General features: G+C 46.2%; 2 protein-coding genes across 3 annotated transcripts in view; one reads left to right on the top strand and one right to left on the bottom strand.

Annotated features, from left to right (window-relative positions):
- Positions 1-27,017, top strand: part of RSPH14 (radial spoke head 14 homolog) — a 65,211-nt gene that overhangs the window by 27,974 nt on the left and 10,220 nt on the right. The gene's annotated exons all lie outside the window — the stretch shown is intronic.
- GNAZ (G protein subunit alpha z) overlaps positions 1-27,017 on the bottom strand; it is a 45,046-nt gene that overhangs the window by 16,426 nt on the left and 1,603 nt on the right. The window contains exons 1-2 of one of the 2 annotated variants that reach the window (XM_061602486.1): positions 19,639-20,329; positions 973-2,243 (exon numbers count right to left, since the gene is read on the bottom strand). In XM_061602486.1, the coding sequence (XP_061458470.1) occupies positions 973-1,695 (723 nt within the window). In that variant the 5' untranslated portion in view covers positions 1,696-2,243; positions 19,639-20,329. Of the gene's footprint in view, positions 1-972; positions 2,244-19,638; positions 20,330-27,017 lie in introns of those variants that run through there. The other variant, XM_061602487.1, reaches the window with a different exon arrangement.

Below are 27,017 nucleotides of genomic sequence, written 5' to 3'. Positions count from 1 at the left end.
AACCCTCCGTCACAGCCAAACAGAAATATGACATTTTTATCTGCTGAGCGCATACAGTATTGGCGGCAATGACCCTGAACAAGGTTAAATGTTATTTTCTGCATGAAGAACATTTTTTAACAGAGTCATTGATACATGGGTACTTTGAATCCCATACAGAGGACTTTCTGCAAAGGAACCATTACAATTATGTTCATTACCACCTTAGTTAAATTCTATATTAAGGAAGGATACTGGAAAGCACAAACAAAATTGACAATGAAGGTCAAGTCCAGGAGGGCGAATGCAACGATCCACACAGATGCAGCCATTTCCATAGCTACTGTATCTGTTTGCTCAGGCAAACTGCAGGCCAGTATTAATATTATAAAGAGAATGCAAAGGCAGCCAGTTTTTATTATATGAACAGAAGCTTATTATATGAAACATAAAACTCTCAGTGAAACCCCACTCAAAGAGCAAGTCTTCCAATTCAGGCAAGCGGGTGCCATTTTAAACAGCACCAAAAGGTTAATTCAACTTAATTTTGAAGCTTCAAGGGCTTTCTAGAACTCCTTTTTTAAACTATGCCATTTAGAAGAAACTGTTTAACATGCCTCCAGAATACTTTCCCCAGAGTTTTCCCTATCTACACGACAACAGTAGCTCCAGTAGGAACACAACATCCAGCCTAAAAGTAGCTGCCAAGTCAATGATGTCTCTTTTCAAAAAGAGCCACATGGTCCAAATACCAGTCATCGTTTCTGAGCTTTGAAGGTAGGGCAGCAATGAAGCCTCGGAGATACAGTCATAAGCAAGTCCTACTCTTTTCTGAAAGACCTGAAAGGCTTCTAGCAAAAATAAGGACAATTACTATGCACAGAAGCTGTTTCCTAACTAAGCATCATGCCTGGAACTCATAGATACTGTCACAATACAAGTAATGGAACTGTAAAGACTGGCAAAGAAAAAAAAGACTAAATATGGACTTACTGTTTGGTTATCTTCATACAACTTCAAGTCATATCCACTCAGCTCCACACAGAAAATTATGGCTGTAACCCCCTCAAAACAGTGGATCCATTTTTTGCGCTCAGACCTCTGCCCACCCACATCTACCATTTTGAAAGTCAGCTCTTTGAAAGTAAACTTATTTTCCACAATCCCCGTGGTCATGTCCCGAGAGCGCAGAATGTCTTCCACAGTCGGGATATAGTCTAATGCAGCAATCCTTTCTAGGTCATTCAAGTAGTAGGCAGCATTATCCTCTAGATGGTACTCATTGGAGCGACAGAAACACTCCTGCACCCCAGGGTCAGCCCAGAGCCTCTTCATCACCCCAAGCAGCTCAGGTGTGATCTCTCCTTTGCTTTCAGCAGGGCCTGTCAGAGCAAAAAGTTGCACCGCATCATAGGCTCGATCAGGATTGTGGAACTCAATCTTCAGAGTAGCCAGAGCGCGGATGATGCGAGTGAGGGAGTCAATGGCGTTATAAATAATCAAAGGCTTGTACTCCTTACAAGCCTCCAAGTTAAAGCCACCACTGTGAATAATTTTCATTTGCTTGACAATGGTACTTTTGCCAGAGTTGCTGGTGCCAAGGAGCAAAAGCTTGATCTCGCGCCGTTGACGCTGACTCTCAGAGCGCAGGTGGCGGTCAATTCTTCGGGACCGCCGCGCTGCCTCTTTCTCCTCAGAGCTTTGCCTACATCCCATGGTACAGCACAGACTAGCAGAAGGGGATAGCTGGAGACTCTCTCTCTCTCTCTTTTTCCCTCCCTTCCAGAAAGAACTGTCGCAATTCTTGTATCAGGCGTACCCTCTGGGAGCAGGGGGAAAGCACTGTCCAATATGTGATGTTCCTCAGTGGACCTGTACCAAGCAGTTCAGTCCCAGCAGGATTACAAAGCTACAACACACAACCACAAACAAACAATAATCTCAGCAGTCCTCGTGGCACTCCCATTTTCTGAGTAAGCAGTTGCCCAACCCTGTTCAGGAAGAGAAGTTTTCCTTGTCCACAGCGTGGTCAAAATCTGTCAAGTGCCCCCCTTTGCTCTCCTGCATAGTTCTGCCGCTCTCTTTTGCACAAAAGGAAGGTGCTGCACTTGCTTCTGCTGCACTTGTAAGTTTCACTTGTATTTTCCAGTTGCTGTAGCAATGCCATCCGGTGCAGCTAAAGCTCCTGTCAAGCTTGTGCTGTATTTATTTGGCTTCCCTTTCACATGTGATTCTTTAGGCCAGTCAGGTCTGAGCGCATGAACCTGCAGTGGGACAGAAAGGGAAAACAGTAAAGGAACTCAACTGGGAAATCTGAACATCTTACTATCCCAAGAAGGCAACCCAAACAGGAAATACACAAAGCAGGAAATCTTGGTATGGAGCAGAAAGACAGGATAGCTGAAAGCTGAGGGGCCCTGGAGACTGTGCGTTTGCCACAAAAGGAAATCTAATCCCTTTGTCATTCCAGACTGATGTTTTTATTGCACAAACCCACATGAGCTGTCCATGAGCTCCTCTGGAAGAAGATGGTCCTCCTAGCCTGTCCTGACCAGTTTCCCCTAAAGTTTTCCCCTTTTCTTTTTGGCTTCACATTAAACTTTTTTTTAATTAATGCAAGCAAAGCTTTGCAAATGCATTTATGTGAAGCATCACAACTATTGATTAGCACAGAAACCATGGCTTTCCCATTTCCTTTTAGAACAACTTTTCCCAACCTGGTGCCCTCCAGATGTCTTGGACAACAGCTCCCATCATCCCAGGTGGGAGGAGGCTATTTTAGAGGGGTCTCTGTGGGCTTGTCATTCTACCTTGGCCCTCTATCAGTGGTTCCAGACAGATCCCCAGTCCTCATCTTCAGGTATAGAGAAGGCTTAGCAGGTGTGATGGCGTTTGTTGGCATTCATCCCCTTGTTCTCCTGGCCTCCCTTCCTACCCTTAATGTTGTCTCCCCAGTCTTTATACTTCCACTGTAAACTCCTTGGCGGACAGGACTTGTATTTTTGCTTGTACTACTGAGGAAAGCACCATGCACATGGATGGAATCATCAGCATCAGCATCAGCATCATGCATTCTAATAACGAGCATGTCACTTGGTGGTGGTTGTTTGCATCTGTTGCCATTTCATTGCAATAAAAATGAAGACTTGCAAGTGTTCAAGATCTACATGCCAAGCATGTGACAGACAGACAATACTTTGAGCAAGCCTCACAAATCTATAAAGTTTACAGAAATTCCACCCTGTTTGTTAGCCCTGAGCAATTCTTCCAAGCACACATACATGGAGCTCAGCTGCCCTGAAGACAGCCGGGCTTGCTTCATTCTCATGCCTGGATCTTCCCACCAGAGGCAGCCTTACTGTGAGACATGGTGAGGTGGTTACCTGACGGAGTGGCAGATGTTGGGTTCCATTAAGGGTACTAGGCTGGAGAAAGAGCCACATCGACCAAGGGAGGCACAATCTCTGGGCAAACAGTTGTGTTGGTTTTTCTGAATCACTCTGAGCCATTCCCTAGAAAAAGGTGAAAGTGGCCCCAAGAGGAACAGCCCATGTTGCTGCAAGAGGCAAGAGGAGGCAAGAAGAGCCAAGACTGGTCTGACTGCTGTAGGCACATTATCAAATAGTTCCCACTACAAGTACTTTCCCCCCTGAATTTGTTACGTAAAAAGATGTGTGTTTGTCCACATGAGCCCACATGAAACAGCTGCAAGATTTAATATTAAGAGCCTGTTTTTAAAAAAAAGATTTTAGGCTCCTTAGATGCTTAGCCCAGTTATACTTAAGGAAGAAGATCAGCCTTTTGGACAACAAGACCAAAGACCCACCTATTCCAGCCTTTGTTCTCACCAGATGCCGAACAAGTCTGGCCACCCACCACCAGGAACAGAAAGGTGACATATCTGGACCTTTCCTTTGCTCTAGCAAGAGCCTGGGGCAAGAGAGATGCAGCACCTCTGAGCATGTCCCAAGCCTCTGGATTGTTCTCTGCCAGAACTGGACTGAGCTCACTCTCCTTTGACACAGACGTCCACTCCTGGTTAGCTTCCTTAATTTCAGCAGCCTGATTTAGATGAATCCCATTGGTTTTGCTGTTGCTGTTGTTAAAGAATCAGAAACCCTTGCCAATTTACTCAAAATCACCCAGAGACCTACCAGTAGATCTGAATATTCCTTCTGCTTGTTTCTGCTATAACACAGAGGTAACTACTGACTAGAAGCAGTTTCTTGGCACTGAGGGGTTAGCATATATGACCTCTCACAGCCTTTTGAAGACATCCGCTTCAGCAGGCGTTCTAAAACTTGGCAGATTGATTTTATCTGCTGTCTGTTTGACACATGCTTATTTTGTAGATGCTGTGCCATTAACCCTGTTTTGATACTGATACTGGTTTTTAATGTTTTGTTAGCTGTCTTGGGCACTCCCTGATGAAAAGATGGCATATACAAGGACTAAAATGAAATGCCTTTTATTTAAGGAATTTATACTCCCATCTTCCTGCACACAAGTCCTAACATGGCTAACAAATAACATGATAATTCAAATTTTAGTTATTTTATTTATTTACAACATTAGCATGCTGCTCCATAACATTTAGTTAATTAAAATAAAGCAAAAGTTAAATAAAATAAAGTTATTAGAGTGTTTTTCTAGTGTTCTGTTTGCTGCCCTGGGCTCCTTCTGGGAGGAAGGGTGGGATATAAATTTAATTAATAACTAAGTAAGACCATGAAGCAGACCTAAATGGGAAACCCAAGGAGGGGGAGAAAAGGGAGCAGGATTGCCTTACCTCCTGCTCCTCTCCCAGCTTTTAGCAAGGCATAAAGGCTTACAGAAAATCTACAGGCTTTGTGCAAAAAGCAAACATCAGTGAATAAAGACCCCCCACAATGGCTGAAATCTGCCAGGAGATCTAATTTGGGCTGTAGTGGTAAGAAAAGAATCACAGAACGGGAAGGGACATCAAAAGGTCAACAAGGGCAACTGCTTGTCAGTGCAGGTAATCCAGTACTAAAGCATCCTTTAAAGATACCATCCAGCCTCTTGCTTAAAAACCTCCAACAGCAGAGAGTCCACCACCTTCCAAGGCAGTCTGTTCCACTAAACAGCCCTGCCATCAGAAGGTTTGTCCTAATGTTTAGTCTAAGCCAGCCTTTCCCAACTAGTGCGCCACCAGATGTTGTTGGACCACAACTCCCATCAGCCTCAGCCAGCATTGGCAATGGTCAGGAAAGATGGGAGTTGTGGTCCAACAACATCTGGTGGCCCACTAGTTGGGAAAGGCTGGTCTAAGCCTTCTTCTGGTAATTTAAACCTAATGGTTCAGGTCCTGCCATATGGAGTGACAGACAACCATTTTGCTCCATCATCTGACATCTATTCAAATAAGCTTTTGTATCACCTCTTAGTCATCAGATATGGCTTTCATTTTGCCCCTTAGTAATCAAATATGGCTTTCATATCACCCCTCAAGTAATCTTTTATCTAGGCTAAACATATCCAGCGCCATCAAATATTTCCTCATTGATCTTGGTCTCCAGGCCCCTCATCATTGTGGTCACCCTTTTCTGGACACATCTCAGTTTCTCAATATCCTTCTTAGACTGCCCAGTGCTGGACAGACAACTACAAGCAAGGTCTGACCAAAGCAGAACAGAGTGGAGCTATTACTTCTTGCGATCTGGACACTATACTTCTGTTGATGAAACTTAAAATTGCATTAGCCTTTTCAGCCACTACATCACACTGCTGATGCATATTTCAGTTGTGGACTACCAAAACCCCAGAATTTTTTTGTATGTATTGCTTGTCAAACCAGGTTTCACCTGTGTTTGCACATCTGGTTCTTCCTGCCTGAATGAAGAACATATTTTTCTCTGTTGAATTCATTTTTGTTATTTTTCTGTCCCGTCAAAATAATCTTGAATCCTTTTTCTGTCTTCTAAGGTATTAGCTACCTCACGCAGTTTGGTATCATCTGCAAACTTGATGAACATTCCTTCCACACCTTCATCCAAGTCATTTAAAAAGATGTTAGCTACCATCAGGCCTAGGACAGAACCTTGTAGTCCCTATCATGAAAGTTTAGGGCCATAATCCAAGTACCCAAAACTTTCCCAACAACACCATCTGTGCAGCCAGTTACTCACTTCCAGGATTATTCTGAGGCCGTGAGTGATGAAAACATCACCTGTGCCCCAAAGCCCTTCACCTCCCTACCCAGAGCTTCATTTTCACCTCACTACCTGCTCAAAGATGAGTCCAGCAGCATTATTTGTTCCTTATGAATGAGTTGGAAGGTATAATGGTTAGTGGACAGGATGAGTCTTGGCCAGCTCTCTGTCACAATCTTGGATACACACACCAGGAAGAAAACTTGTCAGAACAGCACACTGCTGCTGTTGCTGTCCCTCTCAGTAAGGAGTCACCAACTACCACCACACAACTTCTCCACAGATAGCTGTAGGATTCCTTCCATCCACAGAGGCATCCAGGTCTTCCTTCATGCTCTGCGGAGCCTAGAGACAGCTATTCTTGTTCCAGGGCTGCAGAATCATTGTCTATGGAGAGACCCAACTCCAAGACACAGAATGCTTCTCCTGGTTTATTGAGGTCTTGTGCATCCTCAGGCAGGAAAAAACCCACAAAGCACAGATGTTACCGGTCACCACAGCAGCTTCCTCACCAGCCGTGTTGCTGCATAGGCAACAATGAGGCCTTCCTATGCTCTACCTCAGGGACGTCAACCCAGAGCAGTTCTTGTCCAACTGGCTCACATAACACTTGCCGTACATACCAGCAGGCACACTGGCAACAGAGCACACCAACAGACTGAGCATAAATTATTCTGGTGACGTCTGTTCTCCAGGCCATCTGGCTTACTTCTAAATTCCTTTATTATTTATTTTATACATATTCTGAAGCCCTGCCTCACTGCAAAACTGATCCCAGGGTGTGGTACAAGAGAATAAATTAAAATCACAAGAACAACCCATAGACCAGGAGCTTTATCTGTGACACTTGCTTCAATTTCACTCACAAGTCAGCACCACATTAAAAAGCTGCACCGCAGCCTGTCAGAGAGGCGAGTTGCTCTCTTATTGGATTGAGCAGCATGGCAAGTTCTTATCTGATTTCGTCTGTACCTTGATATGCTGGATAATTTCACTCAATTTCTTGTCTGACAGTGTCATCATAGGAGAGCCCTTCCCTACATCTGTATCTGAGGCAGCCATGTTGGGCCAAGACGCTGATGAAGAAGAGAATCCCTGCTTATGCAGTGGCAAGAATGCTTCTTCCCAGACCTTCACTTACTGATGACTTTGGGTAGCCAGTTTGTGAAAAATAGCTATTCTTTGCCTACTACATAGTAAGTGCCCTACATGGAATGATATATATCCTGCCTTGTTCACTAACGAGCAACACATTCTCATGCTTAAAAATAGCATTAACACCCAGATCGTGATATACCACCTGCCTCTCCAAGTAGGACAAAGGTAGAACAAACCATTGATTTTAGTAAAGTTACTTCTGTTTTATAATAGTGCAAGGTCAGATCTCCACCCATTCTTCAAAAGTTACTCTGACCCAAGTTTTATATGTTCAAAAGGAGACAGACAGAAATATATATATATATGTCTTGCAAGCTGTGCAATTTTAAATTCAGAAGTTGCTATAGCCAGCACAGTATAAATGGGACCCTTCAGATGACCCTGGAGGCAGGAGTAGTTGTAGCCATGAGGGCTCCTTCCGCTGTGTGAATGAAGACTTCTGCAAGGCCTTGCATGCTTCCACCTCAGCCTAGTGAATCTGGAGAAGCTGGAAGTCATGGGAGCTGTAGTTCCTATGTTTATTATTTGTTTATTAAATTTATATCCCGCCCTTCCTCCTAAGAGCCCAGAGCGTCAAACAAAAACTCTAAAAACACTCTGAAATATCTTAGACTTTAAAATAAATTAAAACAAAACATCTTTAAAAACATATTTTTAAAAAAGCTTTAAAAACACCTAAAAAAGCAATTCCAACACAAATGCAGACTGGGATAAGGTCTCTACTTAAAAGGCTTGTTGAAAGAGGAAGGTCTTCAGTAGGCAATGAAAAGATAACAGAGATGGCCCCTGTCTAATATTTAAGGGGAGGGAATTCTAAAGTGTCGGTGCCACAGCACTAAAGGTCTGTTTCCTATGTTGTGCAGAATAGACCTCCTGATAAGATAGTAACTGCAGGAGGCCCTCACCTCAGAGCATAGTGATCGACTGGATATATAAGGGGTAAGATGATCTCTCAGGCATCCCAGTCCCAAGATGCACAGGGCTTTGTATACCAATACCGGCACCATGAACTCAGTCTGTTAGCTAATGGACAGCCAGTGAAATTCTTTCAGCAGCACATGACATGTTGGCGATACCCTGCCCCAGTGAGCAGTTGAACTGCCGCATTTTGCACCAGCTGCAGCTTCTGGACCAACCTCAAAGGCAGCCCCACATAAAGTGCATTACAGTAATCCAGCCTGGAGGTTACCGGTGCATGGACAACAGTGGTCAGGGTATCCTGGTCCAGAAATGGCCACAGCTGTCTTACCAGCTGAAACTGGTAAAAGGCACTCCTAGCCACTGAGGTCACCTGGGCCTCTAGCAACAAAGATGGATCCAGGAGCACCCCCGGACTACAAACCTGCTCTTTCAGAGGGACCATGACCCCATCCAAAGTAGGCAACTGACCAATTATCTAAACTCAGGAACCACCAACCCACAGCGCCTTCGTCTTGCTAGGATTCACACTCAGTTTATTGCCCTCATCAGCCCACCACCGAGTCCAGGCAGCGGTCCAGGGCTTGCACGGCCTCTCCCAATTCAGATGTTACAGAGAAATAGAGCTGGGTATCATCAGTGCTGACACCTCACCCCAAATCTCCTGATGCCCGCTCCCAAGGGCTTCATATAGATGTTAAACAGCATGGGGGACAAGATGGTACCCTGCGGCACCCCACAGCACAACTGCCAGGGGCCAAAAGACAATCACCCAATGCTATTCTCTTAAAATGACCTTGGGGATAGGTTCGGAACCACTGTAAAACAGTGCCTAGTGCATCCAATATCCATCTCAGAAGGATACCATGGTCAATGGTATCAAAAGCCACAGAGAGATCAAGTAAGAGTAACAGGGTCACACTTCCCCTGTCCTCCCAATAAAGGTCATCCATCAGGCAACCAAGGCCAATTCAGTCCCATAACCAGGCCTGAACCCAGACTGGAATGGGTCAAGATAATCTGTTTCATCCAAGAGTACTTGCAATTGCTGCACCACAACTTCTCGATCACCTTCCCTAAAAAGAGGGTATTTGTGACTGGGCAGTAGTTGTCACAAACTGATGGCTCCAGGGTGGGTTTTTCAGAAGTGGTCAGATCACTGCCTCTTTCAGGGTGGCTGCAACTACTCCCTCCTGCAACGACGCATTGACCACACCCTGGACCCACTTGGTCAAACACCCTCAGCAAGTTTTAATAAGCCAAGAAGGGCAAGGCTAATAGGACATGTTGCTGGCGGCATTGTCGCAAGCAGTTTATCTATGTCATCAGGTCACATCAACTGAATCTGATCCCAAGAAGTTGCAGCAGACACTGAATTCCAGACTGGAGCCAAGCCTAAACTATCCTGAACTAGTTTTGGTCTTGTTTAGTGTCGAGCCAAACAATCCCCAATGAATTAATGCACCGTGCTGCTTAGGATTTGCTCAGCTCTCTTCCACGTGGAGCTGGGTCAACCACAATTCTTCCAGTCTGCCATGCGGTCCATGGAGGGGAGTGGGGATCAGTACAGTTGGTATGCGGCTTGGAGGAGTCTAATGTGCTGAAAGGACCATTTCAACGATTGTTTCAAAGAGCTATGATTATCACCGGGCTAAAGTGCAACAACATTTATCTGTCCTCAGTTCTAGTCTGTAAAGATGATAAATGGATGCGAGCATCATCACTATTTATTTATTATTTGATTTATATCCCACCCTTCGTCCCAGTAGGAACCCAGGGCAGCAAATAAAAGCACTAAAAACACTTTAAAACACCATAAAAACAGACTTTAAAATACATTAAAATAAAATAAAACATTTATAACATTTTTTTAAAATACTTTAAAAACATCTTTAAGAAAAAAAGAAAAGGTTTAAAAACATATTAAAAAGCAATTCCAACATAGATGCAGACTGGGATAAGGTCTCAGCTTAAAAGGCTTATTGAAAGAGGAAATTCTTCAGTAGTCGCCGAAAAGTTAGCAGAGATGGCGCCTGTCTAATATCTAAGGGGAGGGAATTCCAGAGGGTAGGTGCCACAACACTAAAGGTCCGCTTCCTATGTTGTATGGAACAGACCTCCTGATAAGATGGTACCTGCAGGAGGCCCTCGCCCGCACAGCGCAGTGACTGACTTGGTATATAAGGGGCAAGACGGTCTTTCAGGTATCCTGGTCCTAAGCTGTATGCACATCTGCTTCTTCTTGTCAGTTCACACTTTCCCCCCCTTGTTTTGATTCAAGTGATTGTGTTCTGCGCCATTTATTTATTTATTTTATTTATTTAGTTTAATTTATATACCACGCTAAGCCCGAAGGCTCTCTGGGCGGTGTACAAAAAGCTCCCCCAGCTTCTTCATCTGTAACAAAACATATATTTTATCCCACTTGCTCTCACACATGCAAGATTAGCACTATGGTGAATAATTGCCAAAGGACATGATCACACAACACTATGCAGAGAGTTGGTTTTAGACCAACACTCTGATCAACAGGAATGAGACTAAACGCAGCCATCCCTATTGCTGGTCTTTCAACCACCAGACTCCTATGAGTTCTCTTTCTCTGTTACCATATTCTACAAAAAACTGGCCAGATCACCCTGTGAGCAACCAACTGCATGTAGCAGTAGGTGGTTGTTGTGGCACAACACACACAAAGGAGATATGGGTCCCCACTTAAACAGGTAGAAGAGGGGATATGGCAAGTCTAATCACCAGGACAAAGCAACAGAAAACAGAACAAGGGGACACGCAACAAAGTGCAACAACATGAACGAAAGCAGTCGGCATCTGGCATGAAGTAGCTCCCGTTATTTCCAAACCCAACAGCAACCACGACTGCATAGAACAAGTAAGAATGGTGATCAGCAGTTATGTGAAGCACATAATAAGCATTAAGCCCAGGCTGGGGGCTATTGTTCCTGTCCAAACCTGGTGCTTCGGGCCCCAAAGTTCAGCAAGTAGAATAGAAGGCTATGTTGACTCCTCTGCCGCACACCTCAACTGCCCCTTCTGAGCCAGAAAGCATAGCACAGTCTCAGTTAGCCAAGTAGGCTAGATCCCAGCTTCTGGTTCCTAAATTCCTGATTTGAGCCCTGAAATTTGAAAAGTGCAGAAGAATCTACCACTGCAAGTGAACCCCTGGAAGCTGCCCCTTCCCTCCCCTCTTTTTCTTCCCTCTGCATATTATCTCTACAGTCATTGCCTGCAGCTACGAACTGGTATAATGATCAGGCATTGACATCTTCCTTACATCACGTAACCCTGAGGGGTCATCCTATAATTCAGCTAAACAGCTCTGTCCCAATCTAGACCATGCTCAAATTTCAATGAAGGTATGGTTCAGACAGAGTCTCCCTGGTGTAATTGTAAGATCTCATCTTTTTTCTTTTTGCGGGGAAGAAAAGGTCTTTCTAGCAGCTTCTCAGAATTCATGGCTTCTGCATAAACTTGTCAGCTAGTTAATATGTCTATGAAAAGCAAACAGAAAGATACAAGCTGAAACTAGGCAGGTCAGATTTATGATACAAGTGAGTTGACTGTAGGAAAACTCAGGTCTCTTCCTGTGCTGAACAACATTCCTCCAGCAGCCCAGGTTTCTCTGTTCCTATGCCACTTTGGGGGCCCTCTCCCATCAGGCTACCAGCGTGGGAGGCCACTGCCATGCACTGCCTTCCGGTGCCTCCTACAAATGGGTCCAATGGGAAGAGTCACTCAGGCAGTTACTTCCCCTACCTACACTGCCCGCCCAGAAACAAGAATTGTGGGAGGTGAGCCCTGCCATGGACACCTCCCACGTCCCCCCCAGGGCTTCCTTCCAGTGATTAAGCTTGCAGCACCATAGAGCATCTCTGATGTTATGAAGGGGCCCTGCACCTAGGCATGGAGGAGAAATTCCATTCTGATTGCCATTTTAATGAGAAACTATCTCACTCACGCTTATCAAACCAATGTGCAAACCAAAACACAATTATCCTTCTAACGCTGCATTTCTCTGAACTTTGCAGTGCAGTCCTCCAACCAAACGATATGGATAGAAATGCATATTCTAGGGGAAATGTGCATTATATTAGGAAAACAGCTTGCGAAAGTGAGTTCATTAGTCAAAACTGCGTACGAAAATGTGTTTATTAGGAGAAACTTGCACTAAATTGTTGATGAATTTTCATGAGGTTTAAAAAAAAATAACAGAAGAAAACCGAAATTGACATATCTGCCCACCCTGGCCTGCACTCAGTCCTCTCCTCTGGCAGCGGGATATCCCTGAACACATGGTCTTAAACGTTATTTTCTTAATAAGTGACTTTTACTCTGCACAGATTTTTTTTTTGGGGGGGGGGGACACAAGAGGATATAATTCAGAATCCCCACCTATCATGCAATTCTTTCGAATTTAAAACATAATCAGTGTTTTGAGTTACGTTACTATTACAGACTGTGACTGCAATCCTAACCACACATCCTTGAGAGTAATTCCCATTGTATTTACTTGAATTCCCAAGTAAATGTGCATAATATTGGGCTGCAAGACACCCAGAGGAGATGATCTCTTTAACAGACCCAGCTTCAGAACTTTCCTTCACACGTCAGGGGGAGGAGAGCACCTCCCTAGTTCTGCAGCATTCAGAAAAAAGGTGAGGAGAGGGCAGATCCTGTTAATTAGTTACAGATACACAGGCAATGCCTCCATTTCACTCTTCCCAGAAAGGTATTCCAGTCTGATTTCAACTAACTTCCCTCTGGAGAAATTGGAATAGAACTGAACCATCCCATTAAGACTTGATTACATTTGTCTTGTGTTGGTCAGCACTGTCTTGTGGGAAGAAAGCGGAGCCGGCAAGGGGGTCCTACGTGACATTCTCATGCCCAGCGCAGCTGTAAATGGCATCAGAACCATCATCACTCCGTTTGGACAGGCTCAGGGATGAGATGGACAGCAGTGGCCTCCTGAAGTGGCAGGCTGGGGCCATTTATTAAATTACCAGCTATGTTTTTGAAAAGGACACTGCAAACGAGGCCACCATTTGGCTCTTCCGCCTCAGATGCCAAGATGTCACTGGCTGGCTGACTGGCTCTTATTCCCCTTTTCAGGCTTTCTGAATCAGGATGAAGTCAGCACTACTGCATATAATTTACATCAGCCAATTATCTCTTCTCCCAAAGCCTCCAAATTTAATTTAGCTAGAATTATATAAGAAACACAAAACAAAAGATGGTGGTTAGGGCAGCTCCTTAAAAAAAAGGAAAGGGAAAAAGGACCATCTTGCATCCCATTCCTCAGCTGTATTTTCAGCAACTTTTTGCTGAAGTAATATGACAGCCATACCACTGGCAGCAGCCCAGTTTACAAACCTGAACTTGCTCCCATGTCAAAGGTACCTCTGCAAGCCGCTGCTGAAGGTGAGGGCACAACCTCCTCCTCCTCCAGTTTTCTGCAGCTGCGTGAGGAGGAGAAGGAAGTAGCCTCATCAAGTCCATCTCCTCTAGAAGCCTCAGTTTTCCAGTTAAGCTGACTTTATGCCCCTCTTTGCCCTTCTGCTCATCTGAAACAGGTTGTAGACAATACAAGAATCTGTTCAGATATGTTTGGCAGCATTCTGGAGCATGGTGATGCTTGGAAATTAATGCTGCAAAGAAGGGGTGGGAGAATCTGCCCAGTTTAGCTTCTCACTTTTCCAATCTTCATCCTCCACATTTCCACACCAGTTTGTGGTTTTTTTAAGTTCCCATGAAAATTCATTGGTATTTTAGTGTAAATTTCTCCTAATATGTGATGTTTTGTATGCAATTTTGCCCAATACACATTTTTGCAAAGCGTATTTCCACCAATATTTATAGTTCCAAACATAATGCATTCTAATGTTATTTTCACTAATGTTTGTTGCACACTTTGTCCTAGAAAATGCATCTTTGTAGCATTACTTGGCTGGAGAGCCACGCTGCAAAATCCAGAGAAGGGCACCTTTCGAAGGATAGCCGGGTTTTGCTTCAAGTATTATTTTGGAAAGTGCAAATTCTGTATGTTCGCTTTTCAATGTAAAATGAAATGGATTTCTGTGCCATCCCAAAGGCAAGCCTTCTCTGGAATACAGAATACAGAGCACTTTGTGAGGAGGACCTAAAGAATTCATCCCTTGCCAGATTACAGGTGGAAGATCGTTAGGAAAAGGTTACAAGGGATTCAAACTGTATATTTGTGCAATTTTGTACTGACATTTTTATCTGGCTGGGACCCCCAAGGTCACTCTGGGCACACTCAGTGGGATTCCCCCACCCATACACTGCAGATCGAATAGAAGACCCCAGACCTGCACCATATCTTATACTATTTTCAAACATCATCTCAGCTGAATCTTTTTCTAAAAATAAAAATCGGAAGCTTTGCCTTGTTCTTCTCCTGTAACACTGTGTTCATCTGGTCAGTTTACAAAGCACAACTTTCTGCCTACAAGGCTAGTTGGGAGGAACAAGGCTTTGGGCACTCTTCTCCAGGGTAGGGCACCACCAGGAGATGTGCACAAGCTTGGCTGGCTTCCAGAATAAAGTTTCCCCCATTGCCAAACCCAGCACAGCTGCCCTCCTGCCATCTTGATTCTTGTCTGGCCCAGCATTTTGCCAAGCCCTCAGACCAGGGACACTGCAGGGTGCCCGTTCCTTATCCTCTACAAAGGTGGGAGTGCAGTGCCACCAAGGAGGTGACTCCCAACTTCCGGAACCAAAGAACCGCTTCCCAGACTGATAAGTCAGCTCTAGAACACTTTGACCCGCAAGGACTCAACACAGGAACAGCTTATCCACAGGCCAGATCAGTGTTCAGATGCCAGGCAGTACACGTAGAACATGATCAAATATGGTATCGGAACGCATTCTTGTTAATACTAAAATGCATGTGTGCACGCAAAAACTCAACATTGTGAACTCTTTCACTGTAAGAGATTTCTTGTCAGTGGTTCCCAACAAGTATCTATGGGTCTTTCAACAGAGACCATTACTAGGTTTATTTGAATGTGGCCTTTCAAACTTATGTCTCAGCAAGCTCTCAGAGTGCTTGACCTTCTAGTTACCATGGAGAAGTCCATTACAGCTGACTAAAACCCAAGCAAAGGTGAGGGAGATTACCAAGCACAACTTCCTCATGGAAAGACAGCTGAATCTTCAGCAAGTTCAAGTAAAATATGGGATAGGAACCTTTGGCTCAGAACAGAATGCAGGACTTTGCATCCAAAATCTTTGCTTTTATTCATGATTCTACAATCAAAGGTTGATTGTCACTAAGTGAAGGAGAATCTGGGAGAAAACGCTGACTCTTCATACAGGCTTGAAAATATTCCAGGCTTGTGTTATCCATCCTGCAGAAAAGAGCAGTCCTGAGCATCATAAACTTTGTTAATACAGGCGGGTCCCGCTTATACGGCAGGTTCCGTTCTGGACTGCCGCCGTAAAGCAGAAATCGCTGTAAAGCGGAACCGATTGAGTATAATGGGGTGCGTCGCATGAAAATGCTGCGAAAATGCAGCAAAATCGGCTTTAAAATGGGGAATTTCCCCTAATTGAAAGCCACCACATTAGCGGGACGCCGGAATACAAAGTGCCGGTAAGCGGGGCCCTACTGTACTACAAGGCAGCCCAAATTCAGTACCTGGGAATGGTTCCCCCAAAATAAGATAAGTCAAATGTTTGCTTTTGAGCTAGAAAATAAATCAGTATGAATTCCTTTGGAATTTCTAGAAGACAGAAAGGTTATTTTGGCAGAAGCAACTGGATCTATCTCAGCTTTTAGAATCTTTGGGGGAGTGTCGGGAGAACAACAACTAAGCCTCCATACACTCCCATTGGACTTTGTCATGAAACATTCTACATTTAATGTTGTACAAGATCTTTTAGGCTATTTGATGAACTAAGTTTATCCCACATCAATCTTAAGAAATTAGTGTAAAAATATAGGGAAGGGAAATGTGCCACCCTGGAATCAATTCACTCAAATATGGCATTTTGAACTATGAGCCAACAGGTGTTTGAGGAACAGAACACAATGTGATGAATTGCTTGGGGGGAAAGTCCCAGGAAACTCTATGAAATTGAGGTTGAGGAATTCTTACATCTATGGGTGTACACAGTATATCAGAAAGGACTTGGGGGAAGATTCATGTGTCAATTAGATAATGCTTGTTGTACCATGCTTAAGTAAAAATGTTATTTGTTTAAATACTTTTCTACCACTTTATATATAATTGTTTTTGAAGCTGTGTACGAAACAGTACACTTACTCTGATATTACTCCTAAAGGTTGAACAAAATCCTTGTTTAAACTGTCACTTTTAGATTCTGGAAATGACATGCCAATTATTCAGCTTTCTATCCTGCATGATGCAACTGCCCTTATTCCCAAAGGGTAATGTTGGTATGTCCCAGATCCTCACTTGGGCCACCAACCCCATAAGTTTTACAACAGTAAGAATAACAGAGAAAGCGTTAACATTTGAAGCATTAACTAATTTTGAACTATCTGAATTTCAAGAGGCTACTAAACTGATCAGACCAAAGCTTTATGTGTTGTGAAAACTGTATGGGTTCATCTTTGGAAAACTGCATTTATGTCCAATTAAGGATATGGACTAGTTGACAGATTAAGTACATTACAGAAATGGTCTGTTAGTCTGTAGTACTGGATGAAAGCATTCCCCTTTTATTGGAATATTTACTGCAATACATGGTTGAAAAGTTCTATGAGAAGATATAATCAGAGAGAATTTGGAAGTCATCATTCACATAATTAGCTGCTTAAATCAGTAGGATTTACAGCAGACTTATTGTGTGCAGGACTGAATCATGTTTACCAGTTTCACCACTGCTTTGCAGCCTTTAACACTTCTGGTTTATTCTAGACGTAAATGAGAATTATAAAGATTTTTAACCACTTAAAACAAAATGCTACAGTCTGAGCAAATGCACATTTAGTCATAATTCAGTTCAATTACGCTTAGTCCCAGGCAGACAGGCATATGATTGCACTGATCTTCTGAGTGGATATTATAGGGTTGTGTTATTAGCCCCTTTACTGAATGCATCCAACTTAGTTTATTCTATACAGCAAGAGAGTGCCAAGGACTTGACCACAGGCTATCCTATTTGGCTTTCTAGCAACTCATTCAACTACCTGGATCTCTGACTGATTACTTGGGGCATGGAATGGGAACTGCATGTACTCCAAGAGAAGAGCAGTCCTTCCTTTTCTGGAGTGTATCTTGGGGTCAAGGGTGTGACTTGCCCAGTGTTGGACAGCAAAGGACACCCAGTACACTGAAGCCCCAGAATGTTGTGACTGTTGATACTGTAGAATAAGGCCACATATTCCACAGGAACTAAAATAGAAAAACTACTCTCTTATGGATTTGGAAATGAGCATCAGTGATGTCAGTGGATTTTGTCAGTGAGCCAATGATCTCTCTAAAAACCTCCCCTAAAGCTGTTCAGCATTGCCAACCTGATTCTATCAGAACTGGTGACAAAAACCTTCCAGTGGTTGCATCAAGTTGGGTTTTTTTTCTGGGAGAAACTAATTCTGCCTTTTTTAAACCCCGGTGGAGCTCCCCAGGTGCTCTCTGGAGCAAAGAAGCTTCTTCAATATGGGAAACCAACCATGGCCAAGAACTCATAATAAGATTATGGGAAAATGAGGAGACATGGTATTGCCCTGTAAGTTAATTCCTTCACTGGAATGTGTAAGTGGTACATCTGATGCTAGCTAAATCACTCTTCAATCCATATATCTAATTTGTATCTAAGCAGACTGTGTCAACTGAGGAGGTGATTGCAGCTGACACCAGTGTTGCTCACACACCCCAGCCCTAAATATTACCTCCCCAAAACTTCCTGAAATGGGGAGGGCAAAGTCCCATCCTGTAGCTGTTGTCTGGAGATTCTTTTGTCCTTCTTTGTGGGTTAATAGAAGTAAGTATTCTACATGTCAAAAGAACTGGAAAAACCTGGTACCAGACACAACCATTTCAGACCCTAAGTGCCTCTGAATCAGTTATATTTAGATCATTATATTTGGGGGGGGGGAGAGTGAAATCAGGGCTACATTTAAAGGCAAGTTCCACTACCAGAAGGCTACATTATGGAGACGAAGTGGTTCACTTCGTCATAGAGGCTAGCCTTAAATCAAGTGACCTGTGTCAGCTGACCCAAAATGAAGATATCACATTCTTAATGCACCGTATAACCATTTGTTCCTTTTTAGAAGGCTTCTCTGAAAAGAACTGATGTGGCAGCATATGCACATAGACTGACAGAGAGTGCAAGGCAGTCGGTGATGGGGGTGGCCTTCCATCAGAGACTATCTCGACTAGAGGCCAACGGCTTGGTCCTGCTTGCTCAGACCAGCACTTGTCCCTTCTTAGGGACCCCCCTCCAGCTTCTCCCTGGCTCTGCCTCCAGAATGTCCTCCATCCAAGGGCAGGGCCCAATCCTTTCTTGGCTGACGGTTCCTCAACCCATTCAGAGGACAGAGCCATGCTGAAAAGCCTGAACCCTCCTGCCACGCAGTCAGAAACATGGCCAGCTGCAAGCACCCCCTGCAGATATTAGGATGCTAGAAACGGGAGGGGGGGTCTAGCCTCCTCTGAGAAACAGCCAAAGGCGTGCCCGCTTTCCAGCCACCTGTCTGGGCGGCCCCTCGGCCTGAGCGGCTGCTCCTGATCTTCGCAGCGCCATCGACCAAGGCCGTCGGCGCGAAGGGTGTGGTGGGACCCGCTCTGGGGCAAAGGAGGGAGCCCGCGTGGATGCCTCTCTCCGTCCCTCACGCAGGGCAGAAAGGGCTGGTCCCGGAGGGCTGCACCAGCCCAGGGCGCAGCATCGCTAGGCTAGCCCCACAGCTGCCTGTCACACGCGCCAGCGCCGCCGCACGAGGCAGGCTGGCTGGCTGGCCGACCGGCGCCCCGGGAGGGGCAACTGCAGACCCCGCCGCCGCCGCCTCCCCGAAGGGCGGGGCAGGAGGCGCCGTCCACAGGGGCCGCTCGGGGAGGGGCAGCCGCCTGCTGCCCGTGGCCACCCCGGGTTGGAAAGGCGCGGCGCCGGGAACCAGAAGCCGGAGCCCCCGCCCCGGCTCAAGGTCCCGGTCCTGCCGAGGGGCTGCGCGCCATCCCCGCCGTCCCCGGCTTAAGAGACTTTCCCCAGCGGCGGAGGCGGCCTCTTGGCGCTGGGCAAACGGGAGCAGGAGCGGCGCCCAGGGCCGGCACCCCGAGACCCACCTCCGCCAGGGCATCCGCCCCCCCCTGCGGCCAGCCCGCTCTCAAGCGCGCCCGGACCTATGTGCCCGCTCGGGAACGGGAAAGCGGCGGCGCCAGGAGCAGCACGAAGCGGCACCTACCTCTCTACAGTCGCCAGAGGCGGGGCAGGCAGCCTCTTCCTCCTCCTCCTCCGCTGCTGGTACCGGCGGGCTTCGTCAGCGCAAAGGCTCCCATCCTCCCCCCGGGACCGGCAGCAGCGCACCGGCGGGGGATGCCTGCCTGCCTGCCTTCCCTTTGCTGCTGAGGCTGCAGCGGCCGCGCGGAGCCGTCCGGAGGGGGGGCTGCGGCGCAGGTCAGGTCAGGGCCGTCCCCGGCGGCTGGGGGGTCCCCGCAGCAGCCGCGCGCCACAGCAGACCACGCTCGGGAGCCGCGGGCGCTGGAGGGGCTGGTGCGCCGCAGAGGCTCCGCACGCCCGGATTGGCCGGCCGACGCCCGGATTGGCGCGCGCGCTCGCCAATGGCGGGCGCGCCGAGGCCGTGCGCAGTGGAGCCCAGCTCGCCTCGGCCTGGCAGCTGCCACGTGGTGGCCCCGGAGGTGCGCTCGCGGCGGACGGCGGCATGGCTGGCCTCGCGTGTGTGTGGCTTCGCGGGCACCGGCGCCCCGAGCCTCCGCCCCTTGGCCCTGCTGTGCCGTCGGGAGGGCACCCCGCGCGGGAGCTGCACGTGAGGGCTCCCCGGGGGTCCTGCAGGGAATCGCTTAACGGAACGGAAGCCGCGGAGTCCCGTCCCCAACGCTGAAGAGCAGGTGCTTCTGGAGACTGAAATGCAGGGTCCGGAGGAGCGGACCCTACAGCAGGCAAAAGGCCGCGCGGCTGGGGAGGGAAAGAGCTGACCAGATCAGTTCCCGCCCTTTCCCATCCGGTTCTGCAGCAATTTGCTTTCTTTGAAAAAACACTCTTGAAAAGTCTTCAGCATTTTGGTGCTAATAAACATGTTTGTGCATGAAGGTTTGACTTAGGTGCACATCTCTGCAAGCAATTTCTGCTACGAGAATGCATGTCTGTGTGTTATTTTCACGAGCATATTAGCTTTCATGTGCATTTTCCCATCCATGCAGTTTGGGAAGCCTCGTTCAGTTGGAGAACTACATTGCAAAATTCGGATAAGTGCAATTTTTGAAGGACAACTGTGTTTCTGTCAGTAGTGTAGTGACAAATTCAGAAGTGCAGGGTCCCTTCATGATAGTCATCATGCCATGTCCCCTCACTGCCAGGCCCCCTCACTCCTCAGTCCTTCCCAGGTGCAACTTCTCCCATAACAACAGATCTCCCTAGGAGCCAATCAGCATGACAGGGGGATGTGTTAGCTACTGAGAAGTGTCTCCTTGCACTGACTGTCTCCAAGCAGCAGGAAAGAACAAGGAAGCATGTTAGAAGACTCTTCTTAGCAGCTAACACACTCCCTTTCATGCTGATTGGCTTATAGGATGCTGGAGACATAGGGACCCCACTCCCACAAAGTAATGGGTTTGAGACCCAGGAGCACTGTGCCCTTGGTTTCAGTTCTCACATTCTTCCAGAACATGAACACTCTAAATGCAAACTGAATGGAACATCTCGCCCAGTTTTATAGCCGCCTGCTGTATAATTTCCAGCTAGTGGATTCCATAAAGGAAATGCTTCTGTTTTTTTGCTTGCCTTGTTCCATTCAGGAACAGAGGAAGCTGCCTTGATGCAGAGTCAGCTTTGGTCCATCTAGTTAAGTATTGTCTACACTGACTGGCAGCAGTGGCTCTCCAGAGTTTCAGACAGGACATCTTTCATTTATTAAATCCCACCTTTCCTCCACAGAGCTCAAGGTGGCATCCGACCAGAGTTGTTCCCCTCCCAATTTTGTCCTCACAACAATCCTGTGAGGTAGGTTAGGCTGAGAGACAGTGACCGGCATAAGGTCACTCAGTAGGCATCATGGCCAAGTGGGGATTTGAACCCTGGTCTCCCAAGGTCCCAGTCTGACACTAACCATTACACCACACTGGCTCTCTATCCCTACCTGGAGATGCTGCCAGGGTTTGAACCTGGGACCTTCAGCATGCAAAGCAGGGGCTCGTATCACTGAGCTACGACGGCTGTTCCCTATAAGTCACTCCATTTTGCACCTTTCTTCCAACACACTCAGGCAGTGTATGTGACAGTTGGCCCGTTTTCTCCTGACAACAACCCTGCAAGGTAGGTTATAGATTGAGAAAGTGACTGGCCCAAGGGCATCCAATGTAACCAGAGAGATTTGCCAAGGTTTGAGGCTGTTTGAGGGGAAATTTGTTTGTTTTTTATGTTTGCCAACCTGCCGAATCCAACTCTGTCTTTTGCTAGGGATACACTTAAACTAGCCAAGACTCCCAACTCCTTACCAACATAAATTGGCTTTTGCAGCTCAACTGCCCTGCTTTGAGACAAGTTAATGTTCATTTCATGCCTATCCCAAAGGATTTTAGAAGCCTTAGTTGAAAAATGGTGGCCATCTGAATGCTGGTTTAGACAACACAACAATCTGTACAAAATACATTGTAAAACCAACTCTGGTGGTTCATAAAGCATTAAATTATGCATAGTTTGGTGAGTAAACCAGTTGTCTGTGGCACCGCGATGTTGAGAAAACAAACTGAAAAATCCAAGATGACTGCCAAAATCACTGCAGCATAATTAAAACTAATATATGCCACATTTTGTAATTGGAACAATGAAAAGTTCAGGAGTATGAAAATAGTATCTTGTATGACTTTAGAATAACTCTTTGGGGTTGCCAGTTCTTATACTAGCATGTCAAAATATTTCATCTGAAGATGGTGCAAGCAAACTTGCAGGACGGGTAACACACGCAAGAACATACAAAAAGGCCAGAATAACAGCCGGCATGCCTAGAGCATCCCTGGGAACAATGCCCACATGCTGCTCCCCATGCACAGAAGCAGTCAATTCCTAAAAATTAGGACGGATCCTCTTGCACAAACATCCAAGACAACACTAAAACATTGTCATTCCACCAGGCGCCAGCTGGTAAGGAATAGCTTCCCCACCCACCTCAGTCAGTCACAAGGTGGGGGGGGCTTCTTCATAGCGGCCCCCTCTTTAAAGAATTGCTTCATCTCTGGTGTGTATTGGTGCCTACTGTAGTTTCTTTTGGGTGATGACTTAAAAGTCACCTGTCTACCCAGGCAGGATATTGTGGATATTGAGATGGAGCCAGCTTTATATTAGGGATAAAAACATGCCTTTGTAGAATTTATTTTTGTTATTTTAAAAATGGATGTTTCTCTGCTCCAGTTTTGTATGCGTATGTTATGTTTACACATTTAATAACCCACCCTGGGATTGATAAAGGGCAGGCTGGATATTGTTCAAATAAATAAGGACATACATGAGATGTGTATCAAGTGTGCAAGTGACACAAAGCTTGGGGATGGATAGCTAATGCCACAGAAGACAATCAAGATTCAAAATGATCATGGCAGGTTGGAATGCGGGCCCAAATCACCAATATTAAATTCAAATTGAGATAAACATGAAGTCCTTCATTAGGTACATAAAGACCCAAAGACGCAAGTACAGGACGGATGTGGGGAATCTGGGTTGGGAGCAGCACATGTGAAAAGAGTCTAGATCTGTGGTTCTTAACCTTTATTTGGGTCACGGACCCCTCTGTGATTCTGATGAAAGCTATGCACTCCCTCCTGAGAAAAATGCACATACACACACACAATTTTGCATAGAATTTATTTTATTGCATTGGAAATTGGTTCATGACTCCCTGAAGCCCATCCATGGACCACCCTCGAGGTCCAAGGACCACAGGTTAACCCCCCTTGCTCTATATGTCTCAGTGGATCCCAAGCTGAGGATGAGCCTGCAGTTGAATGCAGTTGCATAAAAAACTAATACAATCTTAGGCTGTATTAACAGAAGCATAGTGTCCTGATCATGAGAAGTAATATGGCTATTTTGATTCTGTACTGGCCAGGCTGCATCTGGAGTTCTGTGTACCATGTTTTAAGACCATTGACAACCTGGAGCACGTCTAGAAAAAGAGGAGCAGGAAGACGAGGGAACTGGAAGCCAAATCTAAAGGCTGAAAGAGCTGGGTCGGTTTAGTCTGCAAAAGAGAAGACGAAAGAGAGCCCTGATAGCATTCTGGAAGGGCGGCCATGCAGAAGATGCTGCAGACGTGTTCTCTGCTGTTCCAGATGGCAGGAGCAGAAGCAGGGAGTTGAAATGGCAGGGCAGACTTCAGCTGAACATGAGAATAAGGTTGCCTCAGGAAGAGGTTGCTGGAGGTGGCACTGAAGCAGGGGCCGCAGCTGCATCCTGCACCTCAGAGCCTGCACCATGTAGGGGGTTGGATTAGATGACTTCCAAGGATTTGACTCCATGCTGGGCAGTATCTTGCACTAAAAGGATGCATTGGGCCAGACGCAACTCTTATTTCATATTGTAGGGGATGGTCTCCTGGATGTTTGGGGGTATAATTTTGGGGTGGTCCAGTGTTTGTTGTGGGATGCACACTCCCATTTCCTTATTTGTAATTGTTAGATGAGGTCATCATGCTTTAATCAGCATTTCAGAAAATTAACAGTTTTGACTGTACAAAATTATTGTGGATCTCAAAAAGGATATTGCAGAGCAGGGAAAGGTTCCCAAAAACATAACTGAAACTACCAGAAAGCTGCGGCATCTCTGTTACAAGAAACAGTGACAACTTTTGCAGCTATTTAGTTTGGAAAAATTGTGAGCTGGGGGTTTGGTGGGGGACATGACAGAAGTGTTACGCATGGTGTGGAAGGAGACGGGGAAGGTTTTCTTCCTCAGGATCCTAGAACTTTCTGGCATCATTCAAGAAAGCTGAATGCTGGGAAATTCAGGGCAGACAAAAGGAAAGTCCATCTTTCCACCATGCATAAGTAAGCTATGGAATTTGCTTCTGCAAGATATGGCAAGCTTGGGTGGTTTTAAAAGGGAATTAGGCAAATTCCTCGGGGATGAGACTGTGGCTAAGTATGACCTTCGGGATTAGAGGCAGCACATCTCCAAGGACCAATTCTCTAGGGAGCAGAAGAGGAAAAAGACTATTGCACTCATACTTTGCTTGGTGGTTTCCCAGAAGAGATCTTATTGGCCAATGTGGGAAATAGGCTAATGGTCTACATAGGCCTTTGGTCTGATCCAGTGGCAAGGCTGACTTTACCATCACACCAAATGTGTTGCAAAGGAGAACTCTGGTCCAACTGGAACTTGTACAAAGGGACTGGCAACTTGTGGCCTGATCTTGCACATGCTTCCTTCCTGCCTGGTTGAGTTCCTACACTGGCCTCCTCCATTCCCGCAGCGCCCATGCTCTTGCCACCGACATCCCTGGCTTGCTCACCCTTGCCTTCCTGCCATCTGCTTGCATCAGGCCCTCTGCCCATTTCACTTTGCCCTCTGGAGTTCCAGAGCGCAGAGAGGCATGACATGCCTCCCCCTGCAAAAGCAGCCACCGAGGGTCACCCAAGGGAAAGGTCAGACGGCCCCATCTGGAGAAAATGACTGTGGAGACAGAGCACTCTCTAAAGCAGGATGACACCCACCCACAGCAGTAATATGTAGACTGGAAGATGCTGTTGCTGAGAGACAAAGCGCTAAGACAGTTTCCATGGCAACACCTTTTTCTTTGTAGAGCAGCAGATAAAAACCCTGCGCTCCTTGTTAGTGTAGTTGTTGATCAACATGCTCATCACTCCTGCGAAAGCTGGTTTTTGTCTGCAAGAATAACAGCTGAGAGACTGGAAGACATGCACCACCAGCGGAACATGCATACGCAAAGGTTTTTCCTAACTGCAGTTTCACAGTGGAGCACTTGTATGCATCCATGCCACATGCGCATCCAGACACATCTTCGACGTTTAGAGCCCATAACTGACATTGCCACCACCCTTTGGGAGATGAGAATGGGGCCACATGCCCCACCTTTGCCTTCTGCACTCTGTGCATGTCTGGTGCCCTGCGCTGCAATGCCTGAAAGAAGAATGAGGCTGTACTAGCACCATCCATGGGCATCCACAAGGCAGGCAGCCCCTCTCCCCCGCCCCCAACTGACTGAAACATAGCCCTGGAGTCCCAGCTGTCATTGTCCGAAGCAAGTCTCTGGCCCTTGTAAAACCAGGGAAAGTAGGCAAAGCATACAGGCACCGCTCTGCCAAACGGCTTTGTGAGGAGCGAGCCGTGCCTGGCCTTCCCATCTGTTAGCCAATGAGTGAAGGCATCACAGTGATTGACGTAGGAAGGTGCCTTCTACTGAGTCAGCCCACTGGTTCATCTAGCTCAGTACTGTGTACACTGACTGGCAATGGCTCTGCAGGGCTTCCGGGAGGGAGTCCTTCCCTGGCTGGAACCTTCTGCCTGCTACCACAGAGCTACAGGTCTTCCCACATTGAGCAATTTAGGGGAGATTAGAGTGACACATCCATTGTCAGGCAAAGCAACTTCCTGACCGAAGTCTGAAACTTTCTCTTTGTCTTTCTTGACGCCCCATCAGCAATGCAGGATTTTAAGGTAGCTGCGCTTGATGCTACTTTTTGTTTTGTAGGCAAAACAAACACAGAAGTTCATGATCTTTCTAACTCAGATCTGGTCAGTTTCAGTTAAAAATTTGATTCCCCCCTCCCAGTTTATACACAGTAAAAAAGTTGCCTTCTAGCACCAATGCAGATCAAGCCCAAATTGCAGGGCTGTGGCTGAGAGATAATTGTTTACACCAGCCCTGCAAAGTAGCCCAGTGTTGCTATACCTGTTTTGCAGATGGAAGGGGAGAGTTGTGTATTGCAGCCCTACAGTGTACAGTAGTCCGGTTCTGCTATTCAGTCTCCTTGCATTTTAGTTTTTTAGGGAAATGCTGTTGGAGACAGCCTTGAAGTTGATTTTAACAGCAGTGCTGTGGAGGTAGGGAGGGGTAATTAATTTTTTTATCACCAATGGGGAAAATAGGAGGGGTTTTTTATTGCAAACACAGTACATTAAATCCCCCATCTTCTAGTGGTGCAGCTGCACAGCCCCCAGCCTGCATTTCCCTGAAATAAACTAATGTTGCACCCAACCACGTGCAAAGGGAACCTCCAGATTGTGAAGGCTGGCTTTAAAAGGCTTCAGCAGATATGATTTCCACCCTGCCCCATTTCTTCCCTTTCTGATGAAGAACATTAATCTCTCGCATTCTTTGGGCTTACACTCCACTGTTGTTGGATAAGCTTCCAACATTGGTTTATTGGCATGACGAAAGTGGAATCCCCTCTTAATGCTGGATGATATAAAAACAGCTTTCACCAATCTGGTATCCCCCCCCATGCTGTTTTGAAATACAGTACCCACCTTCCCCAGCCAACACGGGTGGAGGATACTGCGGTGGAGGAGAGCCTGGCTGCCCTAGCTGAGCTGATGGGAGTTACCATCCAAAGAATCTGGAGACCACCAAGCTGGGAAAAGCATGCAAAT

Source organism: Rhineura floridana, chromosome 19 (assembly GCF_030035675.1).
Source record: "Rhineura floridana isolate rRhiFlo1 chromosome 19, rRhiFlo1.hap2, whole genome shotgun sequence".
In the NCBI taxonomy this organism is placed as follows: Eukaryota; Metazoa; Chordata; class Lepidosauria; order Squamata; family Rhineuridae; genus Rhineura; species Rhineura floridana.
Note: the sequence above shows the minus strand (reverse complement) of the source record. Positions and strands in the feature narration are given on the sequence as shown.